Below are 17,956 nucleotides of genomic sequence, written 5' to 3' on the forward strand. Positions count from 1 at the left end.
AGCCACTTTGTCACGCACGGTCTGATCTGGCTTACTTGCTTGCGGTTGTAGGGTTGTGTGTTTGTTCATTTGTGTGTGCGTGTGTGTGTGTGTGTGTGTGCGTGTGTGTTGTGTGTGTGTGTGTGTTGTGTGTGTGTGTGTGTGTGTGTGTGTGTGTGTGTGTGTGTGTGTGTTGTATGCGTGTGTGTTTGTGTTTGGTGTGTGAGCATATGGAGAAAGGAGTAGTAATAGTAGTAATGTCCTACCACAGTGATAAGTGTGTGTGTGTGTGTGTGTGTGTGTGTGTGTGTGTGTGCGCGTGTGCGTGGTGTGTGTTTCTGTTTGTGTTTCAGCATATGGAGAAAGAGTAGTAATAGTTTAATAGTGTTAATGAGTGTATGTGTGTTTGTATGTCTCCACACTACTTCATGAAAGTCAGTCCAGGTAGTCATACAGGCTCCATAGTCTAAGCCTCTCGCCCACACGTGCTGATTATCCATTCTATCTTGAGACCAGGGGGGCATTACCATCTCACAGCCCTTCACAGAGCCACCTTCTGTCCCCGGAGAGGTCAAAGGTCATTCCCCTCAGGTGTGTCGCGGACCTGTAACACTAGCTGGGGGGGGGGGGGGCGGAGGAAGGCGTGGGCGTGTCGGTAGATGGGGATGGAGAGAGGGGGGGGGGGGGCACGAGGAGCGACTCCACAGCCCGGATTTGAGTCAGAAGCTGCTCAGCAGTCCGTAGCTTAGCCTAATCTACTTTCCAATCCCTCCTCTAAATAGTATTTTTGAAGGAGGAGGCGCAGAGAGAGAGAGAGAGAGTGGGGGGAGAGACAGAGAGAGAGAGATGGAGGGAGAGAGATAGAGAGATAGACAGAAAGAGAGATGGAGAGAGTGAGGGGTGGACAGAGATGGAGAGATGAGAGAGAGAGAGAGAGAGAAGAGAGAAAGAGAGGTAGAGAAGGAGGGAAAGAGTGAGAGAGGGAGAGAGAGAAAGTTGGGGGGAGAGAAAGAAAGAAAGACTGAAAGGAGAGGCCTTGGAATGGTGGACTGGGAGCGTCAGCAGCATCAGCAGCATCAGCAGCAGCAGCGGGAGCTGGAGATGGGAGCTGGCGCGGAGCTGGCGCGGAGCTGGCGCGGGGCTGGCGCGGAGCTGGCGCGGGGCTGGCGCGGGGCTGGCGCGGGGCTGGCGCGGGGGGCGGGCACACGGCGGAGTAGCAGCTGATGGGGCAGATGAGGACAGCCGCCCGGTTGGCTGAGTTCAGGAGCCGGAACAGACGTCTCCGCCGCTCTCTTCAGGACCACTGGAGGCCTCCGTGATAATTAGTTTATGTGATCCAGCAGCCCTGTGGGAGAAAACAAGGCCGCCGCGCGCACACACACACACACACACACGCACACACGCACACACGCACACACGCACACACGCACACACGCACACACGCACACACGCACACACACACACACACACACACACACATACACACATACACACATACACACACACACACACACACACACACACACACACACACACACACACACACAGACTCAAAATGATTAGGTTCTCCCACAGGACTTGTTACTTTTGGTGAATGTTGTTGTGGGTTGTTTTTGTCTCAGGAGTGGAAAACAAAAGGTGTGCTTGTGTGTGTTGATGGGCGCGTGTGTCGCATTGTCATGCAGGTTTCATAGAGTGGCAGCAGTGTTTCCTACCCCCCAGCAAATTCTGCACTGCGTCACAACAATCAAAGCAGCGGTCAAACACACACGCACGCACGCACGCACGCACGCACGCACGCACGCACGCACGCACGCACGCACGCACGCACGCACGCACGCACGCATGCACACGCACACAAACACACTAACTCTACATCTCTCTTTCTGCATCACACACACACACAGACACACACAAACTCTACATCTCCCTTTCTGCAACACACACACACACACACACACACATTAACTCTACATCTCTCTCTTTCTGCAACACACACACACACACACACACACACACACACAGACACACACACACACACACACACACACACAGACACACACACACACACACACACACACACACACACACATATGTACACACCTGCCCTATGCAAGACCTCTCACAGTTTCTATTCCTTAAGGGGAATATGTTCCCCGAGTCCTCCTCTACTGTACGTTGCCAGCGTTTGCCCTCTGCACTGTTTAGCATCCCAGCCCAGTGAGGCCCTGCTAATGAAATGCCAGTGCTATAGCTGGAGCGGTGAGCAGCCGCTAATATATGGTCTCAGGGCGGCCGCTATTTAGTCAAGTAGCTTGGAGTGGCTCTTCAGGCATATTGAAAACATCTCATTTGGGTTAATGACTGGTGTGGGGCAGGGCAGACCTCTCTTTCTTTCTCTCTCTCTCTTTCTATCATCTCTCTCTCTCTCTCTCTCTCTCTCTATCATCTCTCTCTCCCTCTCTCTGTCTCTCTGTCGCTCTCTTTCTCTCTGTCTCTCTACTTCTTTCGCTCTGCTACCCTTTCTCTCTTTTTCCTGCTCTCTCGCTCTGTCTTGGTCTTTCTCTCTCTCTCTCTCTCTCTCTCTCTCTCTCTCTCTCTCTCTCTCTCTCTCTCTCTCTCTCTCTCGTGTTCTCCCGGGACGGAAAGAGGTGTTATAAATCAATGTCCCCGCAGAGAGGCTTGAGAATGTTGAACTCGGCTGTGGCCGTGTGATAGCACCCACACACACACACAAACATACTCCCACACACACACACACACACACACACACACACACTCCTCTGCGTTCAGCCCCCTACATCCACACGCACACACACACACCCCGGTCCTTCCCCACACACCCCTCCATCCACCTCCTTGAGAGATCTCAGCTCAAAGACTCCCCCTAATGGTAGACAGCAGAAGTGTCAGCGCAGCGCTGGAACAGCTGTGTGGCCTCCAGGAAACAGAAAGATATCTGTTGCTCTGTGTGTGCGTGTGTGTGTGTATGTGTGTGTGTATGTGTCTGTGTGTGGGCGTGTGTGTGAGAGACAGAGTGGGAGAGAGAGAGAGAGTGAGGTGATAACATATGTTTATATTGTTGTTTTGTTGTGGTTGTGAGTGCTTGCATGTTTTCCATCCCTTGAGGTGAGTTCAGCATCCTCCCTCTCTCTCTCTCTCCCTCTCTACCTCTCCCTCTCTCTTCCTCCCTTTCTCTCCCTCTCCCTCTCCCTCTCTCCCTCTTTCCCCCCCTCTCTCTCTCCCTCTCTCTTCCTCCCTCTCTCCCTCCCTCTCTCTCCCTCTCTCTTCCTCTCCCTCCCTCCCTCCCTCTCTCTCACCCTCTGATCTGATCTGTATGCATGTCCTCTGTTCCCCAGGCGGTGGACAAGGACACGGGGAACTACAGCGCCATGCTGTACCGGCTCATCGTCCCCCCCACGGCGGACGGGAAGGACAGCTTCGTGATCGAGCCCTACTCCGGGGTCATCAAGACGGCCATCATGTACCGCAACATGCGCCGCTCCTACTTCAAGTTCCAGGTCGTCGCCGTGGACAACTACGGAGAGGGCCTCAGCAGCAGCGCCGAAGTGGTGGTGAGGGAGCGCGTGCACACACACACACACACACACACACACACACACACACACACACACACACACACACACACACACACACACACACTCCCTCGTTGGTATGTAACACATAAACAAACATGTACACACGTGCACTCTCTCTGTCATTCACTCACAAGCACACACATGCACATGCATACACTTCCAACCAACCACACACACACACACACACACACACTCCCTCGTTGGTACATAACACATAAACAAACATGTACACACATGCACTCTCTCTGTCATTCACTTACACACACACACATGCACATGCAGTACACACAAATACAAGCATGCTCACATTCTGCCTTGCATTCACTTCCAACCAACCACACACACACACACACACACACACACACACACACAAACTAATACACACATACTCATCTAACTATATTTCCTACCTCTGCACCTGTACATCTCTGTAGTGCATGAGGAATGTGTGGTCAGGCAGATGGAACGGTGTGCAAAAGGCCATCACTCACAATATGCCTCTCATACTCCAAAAGCATGCAGCAGTAGAATTCCAGCCTGCTAGTGGTGTAGCATGTATGTCAATGGGCAGTCAGTTTTTATGTGTGTGTGTGTGTGTGTGTGTGTGTGTGTTTGTTTCTGTGTGTGTGAGAGGCTGAATGAGCATGCAAGTAAACTTGTTTCTGTGTGTGTGTGTGTGTGTGTGTGTGTGTGTGTGTGTGTGTGTGTGTGTGTGTGTGTGCGCGCGCTCTGAAGTGGACTCTACTGCACACAGAACCACGGCCCGATCAGTGCGTGCATCTCCCCTCCGTGTTAGCCTCAATCCAGCACCATCTCTGTGTGCACGCGCACACACATACACACACACACACACACACACACACACACACACACAAACACACGACACACCACCACCATCCTCTCCATGGCATGACCAACACCCCCGGCATCTGTTTCTCATACTCATGTTTGAAGCAGCGGTTAGAAACCGCATCCAGAAATTAAAATTCTGCCCCTTCCCAGACAAAAAAAACGCAGGAAAAAGTAAAAAAGGGAATAAAAAAAAAAAGATCCACGAGTACAAGCTGTGTGGACGCGAGCCCTATCCAGGCCCAGCTGCCCCCCCCCCCCCCCCCCCCCTTACATCTCTGCCAAGTAATTATCAATCTCTGTCTGATGATAACCGGATGGCGGGGGCAGCCTCGAGTCCACCACTGACAGCTACAAGAAGCTGTCTCGCTCCCACGAGATTTCCGTGTCCGTGGTGAAGGGATGAGATGGTGGAGGGTGGTGGTGGGGGGGGGGAGGCTGGGGAGGGACGTTCTGGTCTGGAGAGATGCCAGTTACCCACGCAGAGTGGAGCCGAGCGGAGAGGAGAGGAGAGGAGCCGCCATGTCCAACCACCCGGCAGCCACAGCCTGGACGTCTCATCCACCCAGCTCTCCTCTCCTCTCCTTTCTGGTGGAGATAAGAGAGCTTCGTTCGGTCAATCAAACACGCTCGCTCTCTTTCTCTCTCTCTCCCTCTCTCTCTCTCTCTCTCTCTCTCTCTCTCTCTTTCTCTCTCTCTCTCCTCTCTCTCTCTCTCTCTCTCTCTCTCATTGCTCTCTCTCTTTGCTTGGCGTGCAGAGAGCTGCGCAGATGCTGGGCGTAGCTTCGTAAATCAAGCCACAGTAACAAAACCCTTCTGTTTTTTCACCTCTCTCCCTTTCTCTCTCTCTCTCTCCCTCTCTCTCTCTCTCGTTCCTTGGGCAAAGCTTTTGGTCGGTTGTTCCCTTGTTGGCCGCTGGGTGTGTTTGTGGATGAATATATGTGGTGTTTTTTTTTTTTTGTTTTTTTTTTATCCTTTAACTGCCCACCTGCCTGGTGAGGCGAGCGCTGCCAACTGGCGCGGGCTTGTGGGGAGGTAGTGGGCAGGAGAGAGAGAGAGAGACGGGGGGAAGGTGGGCAGGGAAGGGGTGGGGGGGGGGGGATGTAGACTTTCGATTAAACGCCACGGTGGCAGGAAAAACCTGTTCCACTAACAGGCACCTAATAAAATAAAGAAAGTGACTAGACAAGGGGAAATGAAAAAGAGGGACGCTTGAGCTATTGTCTTCCGCTCTCTCTTTCTTTTCTTTCTTTCTTTTCTTTCTTTCTTTCTTTTCTCCCTCTTCTCCGCTTGCTCCCTCCATCTTTTGAATTCTATTTCCCTCTCCTAACTCTTGAAGGGCGGCCTAGCCTCGTTTCACGGGGATGAGCCTGGATGAGGCGCCTGCCAGACAGTTAGCAAAGTTCCTCCCGAGAGGCTCGTTGTGCCGCTGGCATTAAGCGCCCGTTAAATTAGCGCGCGCAGGGGCACCGGCAGAGAGGGAGTGGTGAGGTTAGGGGCACGGGGAGAGAGAGAGAGAGAGAGAGAGAGAGAGAGAGAGAGAGAGAGAGAGAGAGAGAGAGAGAGAGAGAGAGAGAGAGAGAGAGAGGCGGAGGGTGGGGTGGCGAATGCCTGACGCTGCAGGAACCAAAGGGATTATTTGAGGACACTCCACTGTAGAGGGTCCCGAGGGGGGAACGCCGCGCGTGAGTGCGATGTCGCCGCGGTGTGCGGCGCACTACTACTACGCGCGTGATTACGGTTACGGTCACCGCGGGAGACCGGGGGCTAGTCGCTAAGGCCGGGCTTTACGCCGCTCGAGAGGGGGAATCTTGTCATCTGATGGCTCGTCACACTCCACCGGCGTGTTGTTGAGAGGGGGGATGGCGCGTGACTGAAATTTCAAACATGTCGGAAATCCGCCGGAACAGCTGACCAAGTGTCTGGTCCATGTATGGCTGTATGTGCGATACAAGTTAGCCACATTCGAATGGACATGACAACGTTGTGCTGGTCAAACCTGTTGTAATTTGAGCGCAGGATACTTATTGTGTAGTTCAACCATACTGTACTTTAATGTCAGTTCACTTTAATTAATGCAACTATCAGTATGCTATTACTAACCACTAACCAGTAGCCACATTGGGCTTATCAGTTTAGGGACACTGTAACAAGGATGGTGTATGCATGCATGTCTCACTCTATCTTGTTTCCTCTCCAGGTGTCTGTGGTGAACCAGCTGGACATGCAGATCGTGGTGTCCAACGTCCCCCCCACCATGGTGGAGCAGAACAAAGATCAGCTCATGGGGTAAAGTATTGCTCATGTTCCGTACACACACACACACACACACACACACACACACACACGCCATTTAGACAGGAACAGTGGCGTTTTTTAAGTCTACTCATTCTGAGAACAGACCTCCAGATTTTATCAATCATACATGATAAGAACATGTCCTTACATACCTACAGATGTAGCCGTGCGGGATTGGAAGTTAGTAACGATCACAAACATAGCAGCTGACTCATGAATACAAAGATTGGCGACCATTGAATGGAACGGTCAAGATAGCATCAAACATGTCTGACTGAATCTGGATTGTGTCAGCCGTGTAAAGAATCTCAATGGATTCACCCATCTGTCACCCAAACACACATAACGATTCCTGCCACACGACTCCAGCTCAGTTCAGTGCACTTGAATTTAATTCAATTTATTTATGGTTATGGTTATGGTATTAAGCAGTTGCTTTCGTCCAAAAGGACATACAAATAGCAACAATACAGTAGTTTAATTGAACAGAAAACAATCTAAATTTGGTAATACTACATTAAGGAGAATAGCAATAGTAAGCAACAATGGCAATTCAATCAATAGCCTAATGAAAATAGCTAAACGCTATAATATACAAACATAAGCCTCTGAAGCCCTCACAGCAGGGTGTCTGCATTTGATCTGAAGTAATTATTATTCAATTCATATTGCGGCAAAACAATCGAGATTGCCTCAAGGCACTTTACAGAGCCTAGAGCCTAGAGCCCATTCCACCTCTAAATCAAAAACTTCGGGGACGAGGAACACCCTTTTTTTCAGAAAGAGACTCAAGCAGAAGCGTAGCTCATCGTTGAGTCGCGATCCTTTGTGTCGCAGACAGCAAACACAAGTCGTGAGTCCTCGTCACAAACTCAGTCACGTAGCAAGCGTGAAACGCCGGGAGATTAGCGTTTAAGATACATTCAGCACCTGTTACAAAAAAAAAGACGGTGGCCCCAGCCGTGGCGTGACTGGTTGGGACACCTGCACCGCACGCCGGTGACCCGGGTTCGGATCTCACCCTCGCTCTTTCTCCCACTCACTTCCTGTCACTCTCCACTGTCACGATCAATAAAGGCATAAAACGCCCGAAAAATATACAGTAATTTCCCGCATATAAGCCACATTGTGTATAAGCCGCAGGACAGTATTTTATGCAAGATAAAAGAAGCAAAACCATATTAACACCATATTAACTGCCCCCGTGTATTAACCTCATAGTGGAAGAAATTTCGTAAAATCAATGTATAAGCTGCGGCTAATATTCGGGAAATTACGGGTACGTAAAAAAAAAAAAAGGCCTGTGCTCCACTTCACCACCTCCGCACATGCGCGAGTTGCGTCTCCGTGCCTGGCCTGGCCCAGACCTCCCTGGTCACCGGGGGAGCGTCCGAATCAAAGGGGCCTGTTGGATTCCGCTCTCCTCAGATCAAACGCAGGCACCCTGCTGCGCGTGCTTCACAGAGGCTTAAATGCTGAGGGTGGTGCTCCAGCGCTTGTGGGTCCCCACCTTCTACTACACACACACACACACACACACACGCTTACATATACACTGTACTCTATCTTTTTCTCTCTCTCTCTCTCTCTCACACACACACACACACACTCTTACATATACTCTATCTTTTTGTCTCTCTCTCTCACACACGCATACACACACACACACACACACACACACACACACACACACACACACACACACATATACTCTCTCTCGTTCTCACACATTCTATCTCTCTCTCTCACGCACACTCACACGCACGCACACACACACACTTGCTTATTCAGATACACATACTGTACATACACACATGCGGATACCCACACACACATAATATAGTACATACACACAGATAGACTCCCATTAAACACACACACACACACACACACACACTTCCACGGAACCTGTTCCCTCAGAGCTCCCCTGTAGTTATCCAGATGGAGAGCTTCATGTTTGCCCAGAAAGTTAATTGAACAGCAGGAGCTCTCCAAAGCATATATTGGGGGTTTGACAGAGAGTACATTTTTATGCATGGAACCAATTAGAAATATGTAGAGTGGACATTCCTCTTCCCAGCAATACTGAGGCTCAGGTTCCTGTGGCCCGACTGTCAGGTTAAGGAGCCAAAACGTTAGCCTGGCTATCACCACACTAAACTCAATCTTTTGAGATTTGAACATTAGTCTGGGGAGTCTGCGCTGTATTTCTACTGCACAAGAGGCATGATCAATGGGCATAGTTCAAATGACTCTGTACACATTTGGATAGTCCTTCAACCAATCAGACCAACGATCAGGGTGCGCTTGGTGGATAAGCCCGTTTGTGATTGGTTCCAGCAAACATGGACAGGAAGCAGGAGAGATAAGTGTGCAGGTTTCCAGCCTGAGCTGCAGGGCAAAATCTGATCACCAGCAGATCATGCTGGGTTTACCCAGTCTACCTAAAAGTACCACTAGAATAGATTCCGTATCTTGGGAGCTCTTACAATTAATATTTATAAAAATGTTTACTGTCTTAAGATGCTGTTAGTCACTTTGAATTTAAGTATCTGCTAAATATGATGTTAAAAAACATAAGTGAAACAACAAGGCGTTGTAAAAACAAACAAACAAATAAGCAAGTGGAGCAGGAAAGCCACGGTCCCTTGAACAGTCTCACTGTGGCTTCTGACAGCGCGTATCAGCAAACAGGCGTTGGCGTGTGTAGCGGGGGGCAGAGTGGTCAGCTCTCGAGCGCCTGGCACGGTGCCCCGGTGTGCCCGTCAGTCTGGTACCCTTCGCCCCCTGCTGCGTGTGGACGAGTGCCCCCCCGCCCCCCCGCCCCCCTGCCGTGCCAGTTTCACACTGGCACAACACACTGCCATGTGCCAGCCGTGGACTGACAGGTCCCCCATCACCACCAGCAGCAGCAGCACCACCAGCACCACACTCCACACTGAGCCAGTGGCCTGCTGCTAACAAAAGCCATCTTAGCTGCAGGGGGTGGAGGCATGGGGGCTCAGCTGTGTGGGTGGATGGACAGACAGCCATCCATCGCTTGTCTGGAGTCTTCTGTCCACACACACACACACACACACACACACATATACACACACACGCACAATCATACACCACATACACACACTCCTCGACTCTTCACCACAGCCACTCTCCCCCCAACCCCCTGAGAGGGAAAGCCATCAATCTCGTCTCGGCTCTACCTCTCCCTCGCGGGTTCCATTTTTATTCTCTCTCCCTCTCTCTCTCTCTCTCTATCTCTCTATCTCTCTCTATCTCTCTCTCCGCTTCTTTTCCTTCCCTTGTCATTTTCTCTCATTCTCCCTGCTCGGTATCTCTGTCATTTCTTTCTCTCCCTTTTTTCGCTTTCTTCTTTTTCTTCCTCTTCGTCTTCTTCTTCTTCTTCTTCTTCTTCTTCTTCTTCGGAATCTCTCTGTCACACCCTTTTTTTTCACGGCCGAGGGAATATCCAGATCTCCGCAGGTAATTGGCAGGGATTGCCAGCCTCACCGGGGGGAGAGGGGGTCGGGGTGGTGCCGTGTTGGGGTGGAGGCCGCAGCGGTGGGGATGGTGCAGCCGCGGAGCGAGGGTATATGTGTGTGTGTGTGGGTGTGTGTGTGTGTGGGTGTGTGTGTGTCTGTGTGTGCGTGTGTGTGTGTGTGTGTGTGTGCGTGTGTGTGTGTGTCTGTGTGTGCGTGTGTGTGTGTGTGTGCATGAGTGTGTGTGTGCGTGTGTGTGTGCGCGCGTGTGTGTGTGTGCGTGTGTGCATGTGTGTGCGTGTGTGTGTGTGTGTGTATGTGTTCGCGCGCGTGCATATGTGTGTGTGTTGGGTTGTAGGGTATCAGACACCCACTGCGAGAGACAAGGACATTTTCGCTTTGAAGTGCCAAACTCACTTCATCACAGCCTTCTCCCTCTTTCAATCCATCTCCCCACCTCCCTCCGCTCGTCTCTCTTTCCGAGACCATCGCTGTCGGGTTTCTTTTTTTTTTTTTTGGCCCCCGAATGACAACTTTGGGTCCCAGACTCTCTGCCCTCTGGAGCCCTAAGGCCTGAGGAGCTGTCCTGGTGGGCTGACAAGGGGACGGGTGGGTTAATGAGGGTCTAGGCCATGTGTGTGTGCGTGTGCGTGTGTGCGTGTGTGTGCGTGCGTGTGCGTGCATGTGTGCGTGCTATGACACTACTAGACTGGCAGGTTTGTGTGTCTGTGTGAGTGTATTATGGCACTACAAGACTGGCGGGTTTTTGTTTCTGTGTGTGTACGTGTGTGCGTGTGTGTGTGCATGTGCGTGTGTGTGTGTCTCTGTGTGTGTGTGTGTGCGGTGACGACCAAATATAGCATAGATGCATCTGAAAGTGAAGCTATAAATGCCCAAGGTGTCTCTCTCCCTCTCTCAGTGCCTGGGATGGTCCTCACTAACTACACACACAGACAAAATCACATGTGCGCTTGGCATGCTAAAAGCACTTGATGTGCGTGCATGTATGTGTGTGTGTGTGTGTGTGTATGTGTGTGTGAGGAGGAATGCAAAGTGGGGTTATGATTATGCCCGCAAGCATTTATTTTGAGCCAGTGTGTGTGAAATGTTTGTGAATGTGAACGTTCATGTGTGTGCACACAAACTCACTTCATGTTCTGTTCACGGTCCATAGCAATCATTCCAATTCAGAGGCGTTACGGACATGCCAGAAATCTGTATTTTCACACTGTTTTCACACAAAATGCACACATCCTGAGGTCTGACATCTGGGCTTGTGTTTTGGAGTATTTTCTTCCGCCAACAACTCCAGGGCCGCGCTAATGGAAGTTTGTGTCAAATTATTAGTTTATGGTGTTGGAAAAACGTGGCTTTTAAAGAGTGTAAAAATGTGCAAATGAATTCAGCAGAAAGGCTGAATTCCAAAAGGAAGTAGTGCTTGCCTGTAATTTCTCTCTCTCTCTCTCTCAGTCTCTCTCTCTTTCTCATTCTCTCTTTCTCTCTATTTTTTTACATCCCCACTCATCCTCTCTTCTCTGTCCAAATATTTCCGGCAGGATTCTGGAGCGCTATGTTCAAGACCAGATCCCCGGCGCTAAAGTGGTGGTGGAGTCCATCGGGCCTCGTCGCTACGGCGACAGCTTTGAGCAAGAGGACTATTCCAAGTCTGACCTCATGGTGTACGCCATCGACCCGCTGACCAATCGCGCGCTCTCGCGTCAGGAGCTCTACAAGTGGGTGGCTATGTCATCAGTCTGTTCTGCATTCATCTTTTCTTTTCCAATTTCTTTCTATCCTTCTTTCATATCCCTTTCTTTTGCTCTCTCTCTCTCTCTCTATCTTACATTCTCTGTTCCCTTCATCTTAACAATCTCTGTCTTCTTTTGATCCTTTGTGTCCCCTCTTCTCCTCTTCCTCCTCCTCCTCCTCCTCATCATACATTCTTTCCGTCCGGCTTGTCTCCTCTCATCCTCCGCTCCCTCGCTCTTGATGTCTCATCTTCCTCGTCTTCTCTTAGACTCTGCCTTTTCTTTTCTCCTCCACTTTCCTTCACTTCATTCTTAAAACTCTTGTCTTTCATTGTCCTTTATCACATGTCGACTTGACTTGCTTGATTTTCACCACAGCGGGTACTTGAGACTTACTTGAGACTTGATGGTTAGGACTTGAGACTTGCTTGAGACTTGATGGTTAGGACTTGAGACTTGATGGTTTGGACTTGAGACTTGCTTATAACTTGCATGCGTGTGATTGACTTCCTGGCTTATGCTGGCACATTAGATGACAAATGTCATCCGACTCTCACTGAGGCAGGTAGTCACTGCGGTGGTGCTCCCTGCTTCTCCTCCTTACATGCCTGCCTGCTGAGGGTTTTGACTTATGCTGTATTCCAGACAACTTGGAACGTTAAAATAGAATAATAGAATAAGTCTTTAATTGTCTACTAACGTTGGGGTAGATTGACTTCCCCACAAGTTAAGAACTGGGAACTCCTACTTCAAGTGGTGTTCCATTGTACTATTTATCAGTTGGATGTCAGAAGTTTTGACCTCTGACCTTTGATTTCCTTGTCTGGAATTAAATTGGGAGATTCTAACTGGGACATTTCCAACTTCCTAGTTGTCTGGAATGTAGCATTAGATAGACACCATATAAATCCCCATTGCCCTCCACGTTATACCAATATTGTGATAGGCAGCTCTCCTTGGTAAGGGCACTGTTAGCTGTGTTCTCCGCGATCCTAAAACCACTCAACAAACAACCGCACTCCGCCCCCTAGATCTTTTCTCTGCGCTAAAATGTTACTTGTTGCCTCGGAGAGGCGGAATTTATTAGAATAAGAAACAGTAGCAGCGGCTTCCCTGATGTCATCGCAGGCAATGTTTGCCAACTGTCATCTGCCTGACTGTTAGCAAATGAATTAGATGTGCTTCACACAAAACTGCGGGGAGCAGACTTGGAAAGAAAGCAGCAATTTTTCATCCCTCTCTCTCATAATTGTTTTATGTATCGAAAGAGTGTGTATGAGTGAGACAAAGATAGACATTTCTGTCTAACAAACAGTGATGTAAATGTGGGTTGACACTGGCCCGATTTTTGCTAATTCAAGATCCATCAGGGGTCACTTATTCATCGATCATCGAGGCCATAACGAAGTCACAGCAGATCACACCCCAGATCGAAATGATGGATCTCCGTAATTGCCCTAATTGCCCCTGCACTGTGTGATGTTTTTAGCGAATGGACTTGAAGCGTGTCACCATTCGTGCCATGTGAATTTAGTGACCTCTATTAAAGGATTGATGTACTGTATGAAGTCACACATTTGAGGGTCACAGGTGTTCCCCTTTTTCTTACAGTAAGGTATACAGGTACACGTTTTTGAGCAGTGTTAACGGAGAATGTTACCAAAGATCCCTGATTACGAAGGTCTGCTTTAACCCTCTCTGATGTTGCTAACTGATGTTGTGTGGGCACATGTTGCCACTAGTGTTTGGTAACAGAACATCAGAACATTCTGAATCGTGTTATTGCCTAGCAACACGGCTCAAAAAGTTCTACAACATCTTCATCAGACCTGTTCCAAAAAACAAAAGTGAATGGCGCCACTGTTGAGTGTGTGTGTGTGTGTGTGTGTGTGTGTGTGTGTGTGTGTGTACGTACGTGTACTAAATTTAGACCAAACTGTTCTCAAAGGCCTTCTGATAACTCATCAAATGAGTTAAATATTTTGAATCTGTCTTTTAATTGACTTATTCTAGACTTGATTCAACTTGTTTTTTAGTTATTCTACGTGGTGTATTTTATTTTTTAACTAACTATTTTAACAGCCCTTTTACACTTTTATTAACAATTATTCTTTGCTTTTGTTTATGTAAAACATACTGAATTCCCCCCAGTGTATGAAATGTGCTATATAAACAAACTTGACTTGGCTTGACTTGACTTGACTTGTTGTGCAGGTTCCTGGACGGGAAGCTGCTGGACATCAACAAGGAGTTCCAGCCGTACCTGGGCCGCGGCGGACGCATCCTGGAGATCCGCACGCCGGACGTGGTGGCCAGCGTGAAGAAGTCGGTGCAGACGGTGGGCTACACGGAGGGCGCGCTGCTGGCGCTGGCCATCATCATCATCCTCTGCTGCATCCCCGCCATCCTCATCGTCATCGTCACCTACCGGCAGTGAGTACAGTACGCACGCACGCCACACACACGCACACAACACACATACACAACACACACGCCGCCACACACACACACACTGAGGCAGACGCACTTAAACACACAACACACACAAACACACACACGTAATCAAGCACACACGCACAACACTCGCACGCCGCCCACACACACACTGAGGCAGACGCACTCAAACACACAACACACACACACACACGCATACACGCAAACACACACATGCACGCAAACACACACACGTAAGGAAACACACACGCACAACACTCGCACGCCGCCCACACACACACTGAGGCAGACGCACGGGATGCACTCAAACACACAACACACACACACGCGCATGCATGCAAACACACACACGTACGCAAACACACACACACACACAACACACACACACGCCGCCACACACTGAGGCAGATGCAGTCAGACACACTCAAACACACACACACAGCACACAAATACACACACACAGAAAAAAATGCAAACACACACACACAGCACACAAATACACACACACAGAAGCACATATTTACTTAGCTTTGCCAAACACAGAGACAAAAGCATGCTTATACACCCACATATACACATAGATGTACTGTATGTGCCCAAACACAGAGTCGCAAATACATGCTTTCAAATCCATGTGGGATTCAAGAAATGACATGCTTAATCAAAAGCAGCTTTGACCAGGCTGACCTGAATAGTAAGTGGATTCCCATGTATCACCATGTAGCGTAATGTAATGACAGAGATAATTCAATGATCATGGATCGTCCTTTGAGTAAGATACATACTAGAAAACACTCACACACACAAGCGCGCGCGCACACACACACACACACACACACGCACACACACACACACACACACACGCACACACACACACACACACACACACACACACACACACACACACACACACACACACACACACACGCACATGCCTCTGGAGGCCTATTCCATAGTTTCATGGTCTTTGCACTAATTCTCCATAAATCACCGTGGCGATGCCTTTTAGTGCCAGTCTTGCACTCACATGGCGTGAAAGCAGTTTTAATTAACGCCACTCGAGACAAATATTAGAGGATCATTGTTGTGCATTTTCAAAAGGAAGGGCCATTTTTAACATTCCGCGCACGTTACAGTGCACAGCTAGCGTAGTGATGATCATGAAACGCGTCCCTAATAGAAAAGGAGTCTTCTTCTCTAGGTGTCATTTTTCTTCTCTGCATGGCTTCAACTCAGCCATTGGCAAGTGGCCTGATGTTTTCAATAGGCCTATTATGTTTTTTTATATGGTGGATTGTGATGCATAGTTTAGTGATAATATTGACCCTGTGCATAACTTGCTCGTTAGTCTAATGTCCCTCTGTCTTTGTGTCCCTCTCCCTGCATCTCCTGGGCGTCGTCCTGCTCTTCGTCTTCTCCTTCATCATCATCATCATCATCATCGTCATCATCATCAACAACGACTTCATCAGATTTAAAGAGTGAGTATGATGTTCTTATCGATTGTTATAGCAGAGACGTTTAACAACAAGTGCTCTCCTTCAGAAAAACAATTCAAAGCACATCCACAACAATACCCCCACTATTTCTAGGCAATTTTTTGATATATATATATATATATATAAAAAAAAAAGGGAACAGTGCAATATTATTGTCTGGGATGGCGCATGAAAAATATGCTGGGAAAATTGGTTTCTTTGAACACACAGGAGTCACCGTCTGAATTTGAGATTTTTATCAGTGTCTACGTGCTGTGCCTGGTGCCATCTCCCCTTAATGTTGAGTCAGAGAGAGAGAGAGAGAGAGAGAGAGAGAGAGAGAGAGAGAGAGAGAGAGAGAGAGAGAGGGAGGAAAAGTTTTGATGGAGAAAGTGGAGGTAGACCAAGGATTTTACTCAAATGATCTGATACGGATAGGGAGCAAGTTGCGATTTGCGCTGGCTGCTAGGTTCATCGCATAATAGTAGAAGCCATTGGAAATAATGGGTGTTAGAATGCTGTGGTGCCGTTGTCGCATCGTATCTGAAAGCTTTGTGATAGTAGAAAATAGGAACTCTCAATGAAGGTGCTATGTGGAGGGTTTTTTTTTTTTAGCGTGGAGGATTTCAAGATGATACTGAAATATCAACAGAATATGAAGAAACAACATTATGATGCAAACACTTACAATCTATGATACCCAGACACTACTGTAAAGTTAGCATAACTTTGTACCAATGGTGGAAAAGTCCTGCGTCAGAAAGTAAAAAGTCCAACCATGCATTTGTTCTACCTGTGCACTTAACACAGGTGATCTCACCATTTAGCTGCTCTACCTGGCTGAAGAGTTGTGCTAATTCAAATCAGCTGGTTTAACTGAATGGTTAGTACAGATATGTGGTAGGACTTTTACTCTCTGAAGATGGACTTTTCCACCTCATGTATGGCACTGTAATACATACATTACAATACGCAAAGGAAGGGTGTCATAATGTATCCTTGCTGAAGAGTGTTAACTTGGTAATCATTCTGACCTCAGTATCTCCACTACAGACTTGCTGTAATGCTCTGAGAAAATCTAGCAATCAGTCCCATAGCTTCTGACAGAATTGGATATTAGGCCAATCAGGTCCATCTAAGCTTCCCTGTAACAGCCCCCTCCCCCCGGTCAATTTCACTACCCTATCCCATCCATAGAATTCTATTGATATTTGTAAAATGTACATACTATAATTACGCTTGTACATAGCTACATGTTTTCAAATAACAGGATGCGTTACCGTCGCAACTTCTGGTCGCATGTCAGTCACCATTATGTTAAGCCCTGTGATTGGATCGCTGGTGCTGGGGGTTCTCAGCTCCCTGGCTCAACGGAGCGTTGCTAGACCGCCCCGCCAGCCAAATTACATTTGCTGCCGCTAGGGGCGTCTAGATTTCTAGGCTAACAATAAAGTTGAATCTAATCTAATTTGATCTTTGAGTTAGTGATTACGTTCCATCAAGTAGTGTGCTCTTTATAAAAAATGCCTGACCATGACTTTTTCTTCACTTCTAAATGTTTCACTCATGTGATTGAAGGCGACAGGCAGAATGTGCGAAAACAGCTCGGATCCAAATGGCATTGCCAACGGGCAAATCTGTGGGTGGCGCCGCCAACAATCTCTATGAGGAGCTGGGCGACAGCACCATGTAAGTACAAATTTGATCTTAGGCCTTATTAGGTGGTACGGTGATGCAATTCATTAAGGTTTCGTTAATTAATACTAATTAGCATTAATAGATAAACGTGTTTTTGTTGACCTAAATTATGAATTTAACTTTATTTCCGCATTATTAATGTGACGCTTGCTGTTTTTGGTGCTAATTGCTACATTAACTAGTGTTAGTTAATGGAACCTTGATGTAGATTAAACTGTCAGTGGTGATGTCTTTCACCTCCTGTTTGATGGTACAGGACGTTCTGAGAAGTGCAGGAAGTAGATAAGAGGATAGTGCTGAGAAATTGCCTCTGGTGATGTTTTACTGTAAGCTCCCGGGTACAAGCTAGCTTTTTTCGGGGAACACGTTGACAC

General features: G+C 48.2%; 1 protein-coding gene across 1 annotated transcript in view; it reads left to right on the forward strand.

The window, feature by feature from the left end:
* Positions 1 to 17,956, forward strand: part of pcdh15b (protocadherin-related 15b) — a 204,121-nt gene that overhangs the window by 162,395 nt on the left and 23,770 nt on the right. The window contains 6 exon segments of the mRNA XM_062526974.1: positions 333 to 346; positions 3,339 to 3,554; positions 6,628 to 6,716; positions 11,761 to 11,937; positions 14,167 to 14,385; positions 17,463 to 17,573. Coding sequence (XP_062382958.1) covers positions 333 to 346; positions 3,339 to 3,554; positions 6,628 to 6,716; positions 11,761 to 11,937; positions 14,167 to 14,385; positions 17,463 to 17,573 — 826 coding nt within the window.

The sequence above is a fragment of the Sardina pilchardus genome, chromosome 22 (genome assembly GCF_963854185.1).
Source record: "Sardina pilchardus chromosome 22, fSarPil1.1, whole genome shotgun sequence".
Classification (NCBI taxonomy): Eukaryota; Metazoa; Chordata; class Actinopteri; order Clupeiformes; family Clupeidae; genus Sardina; species Sardina pilchardus.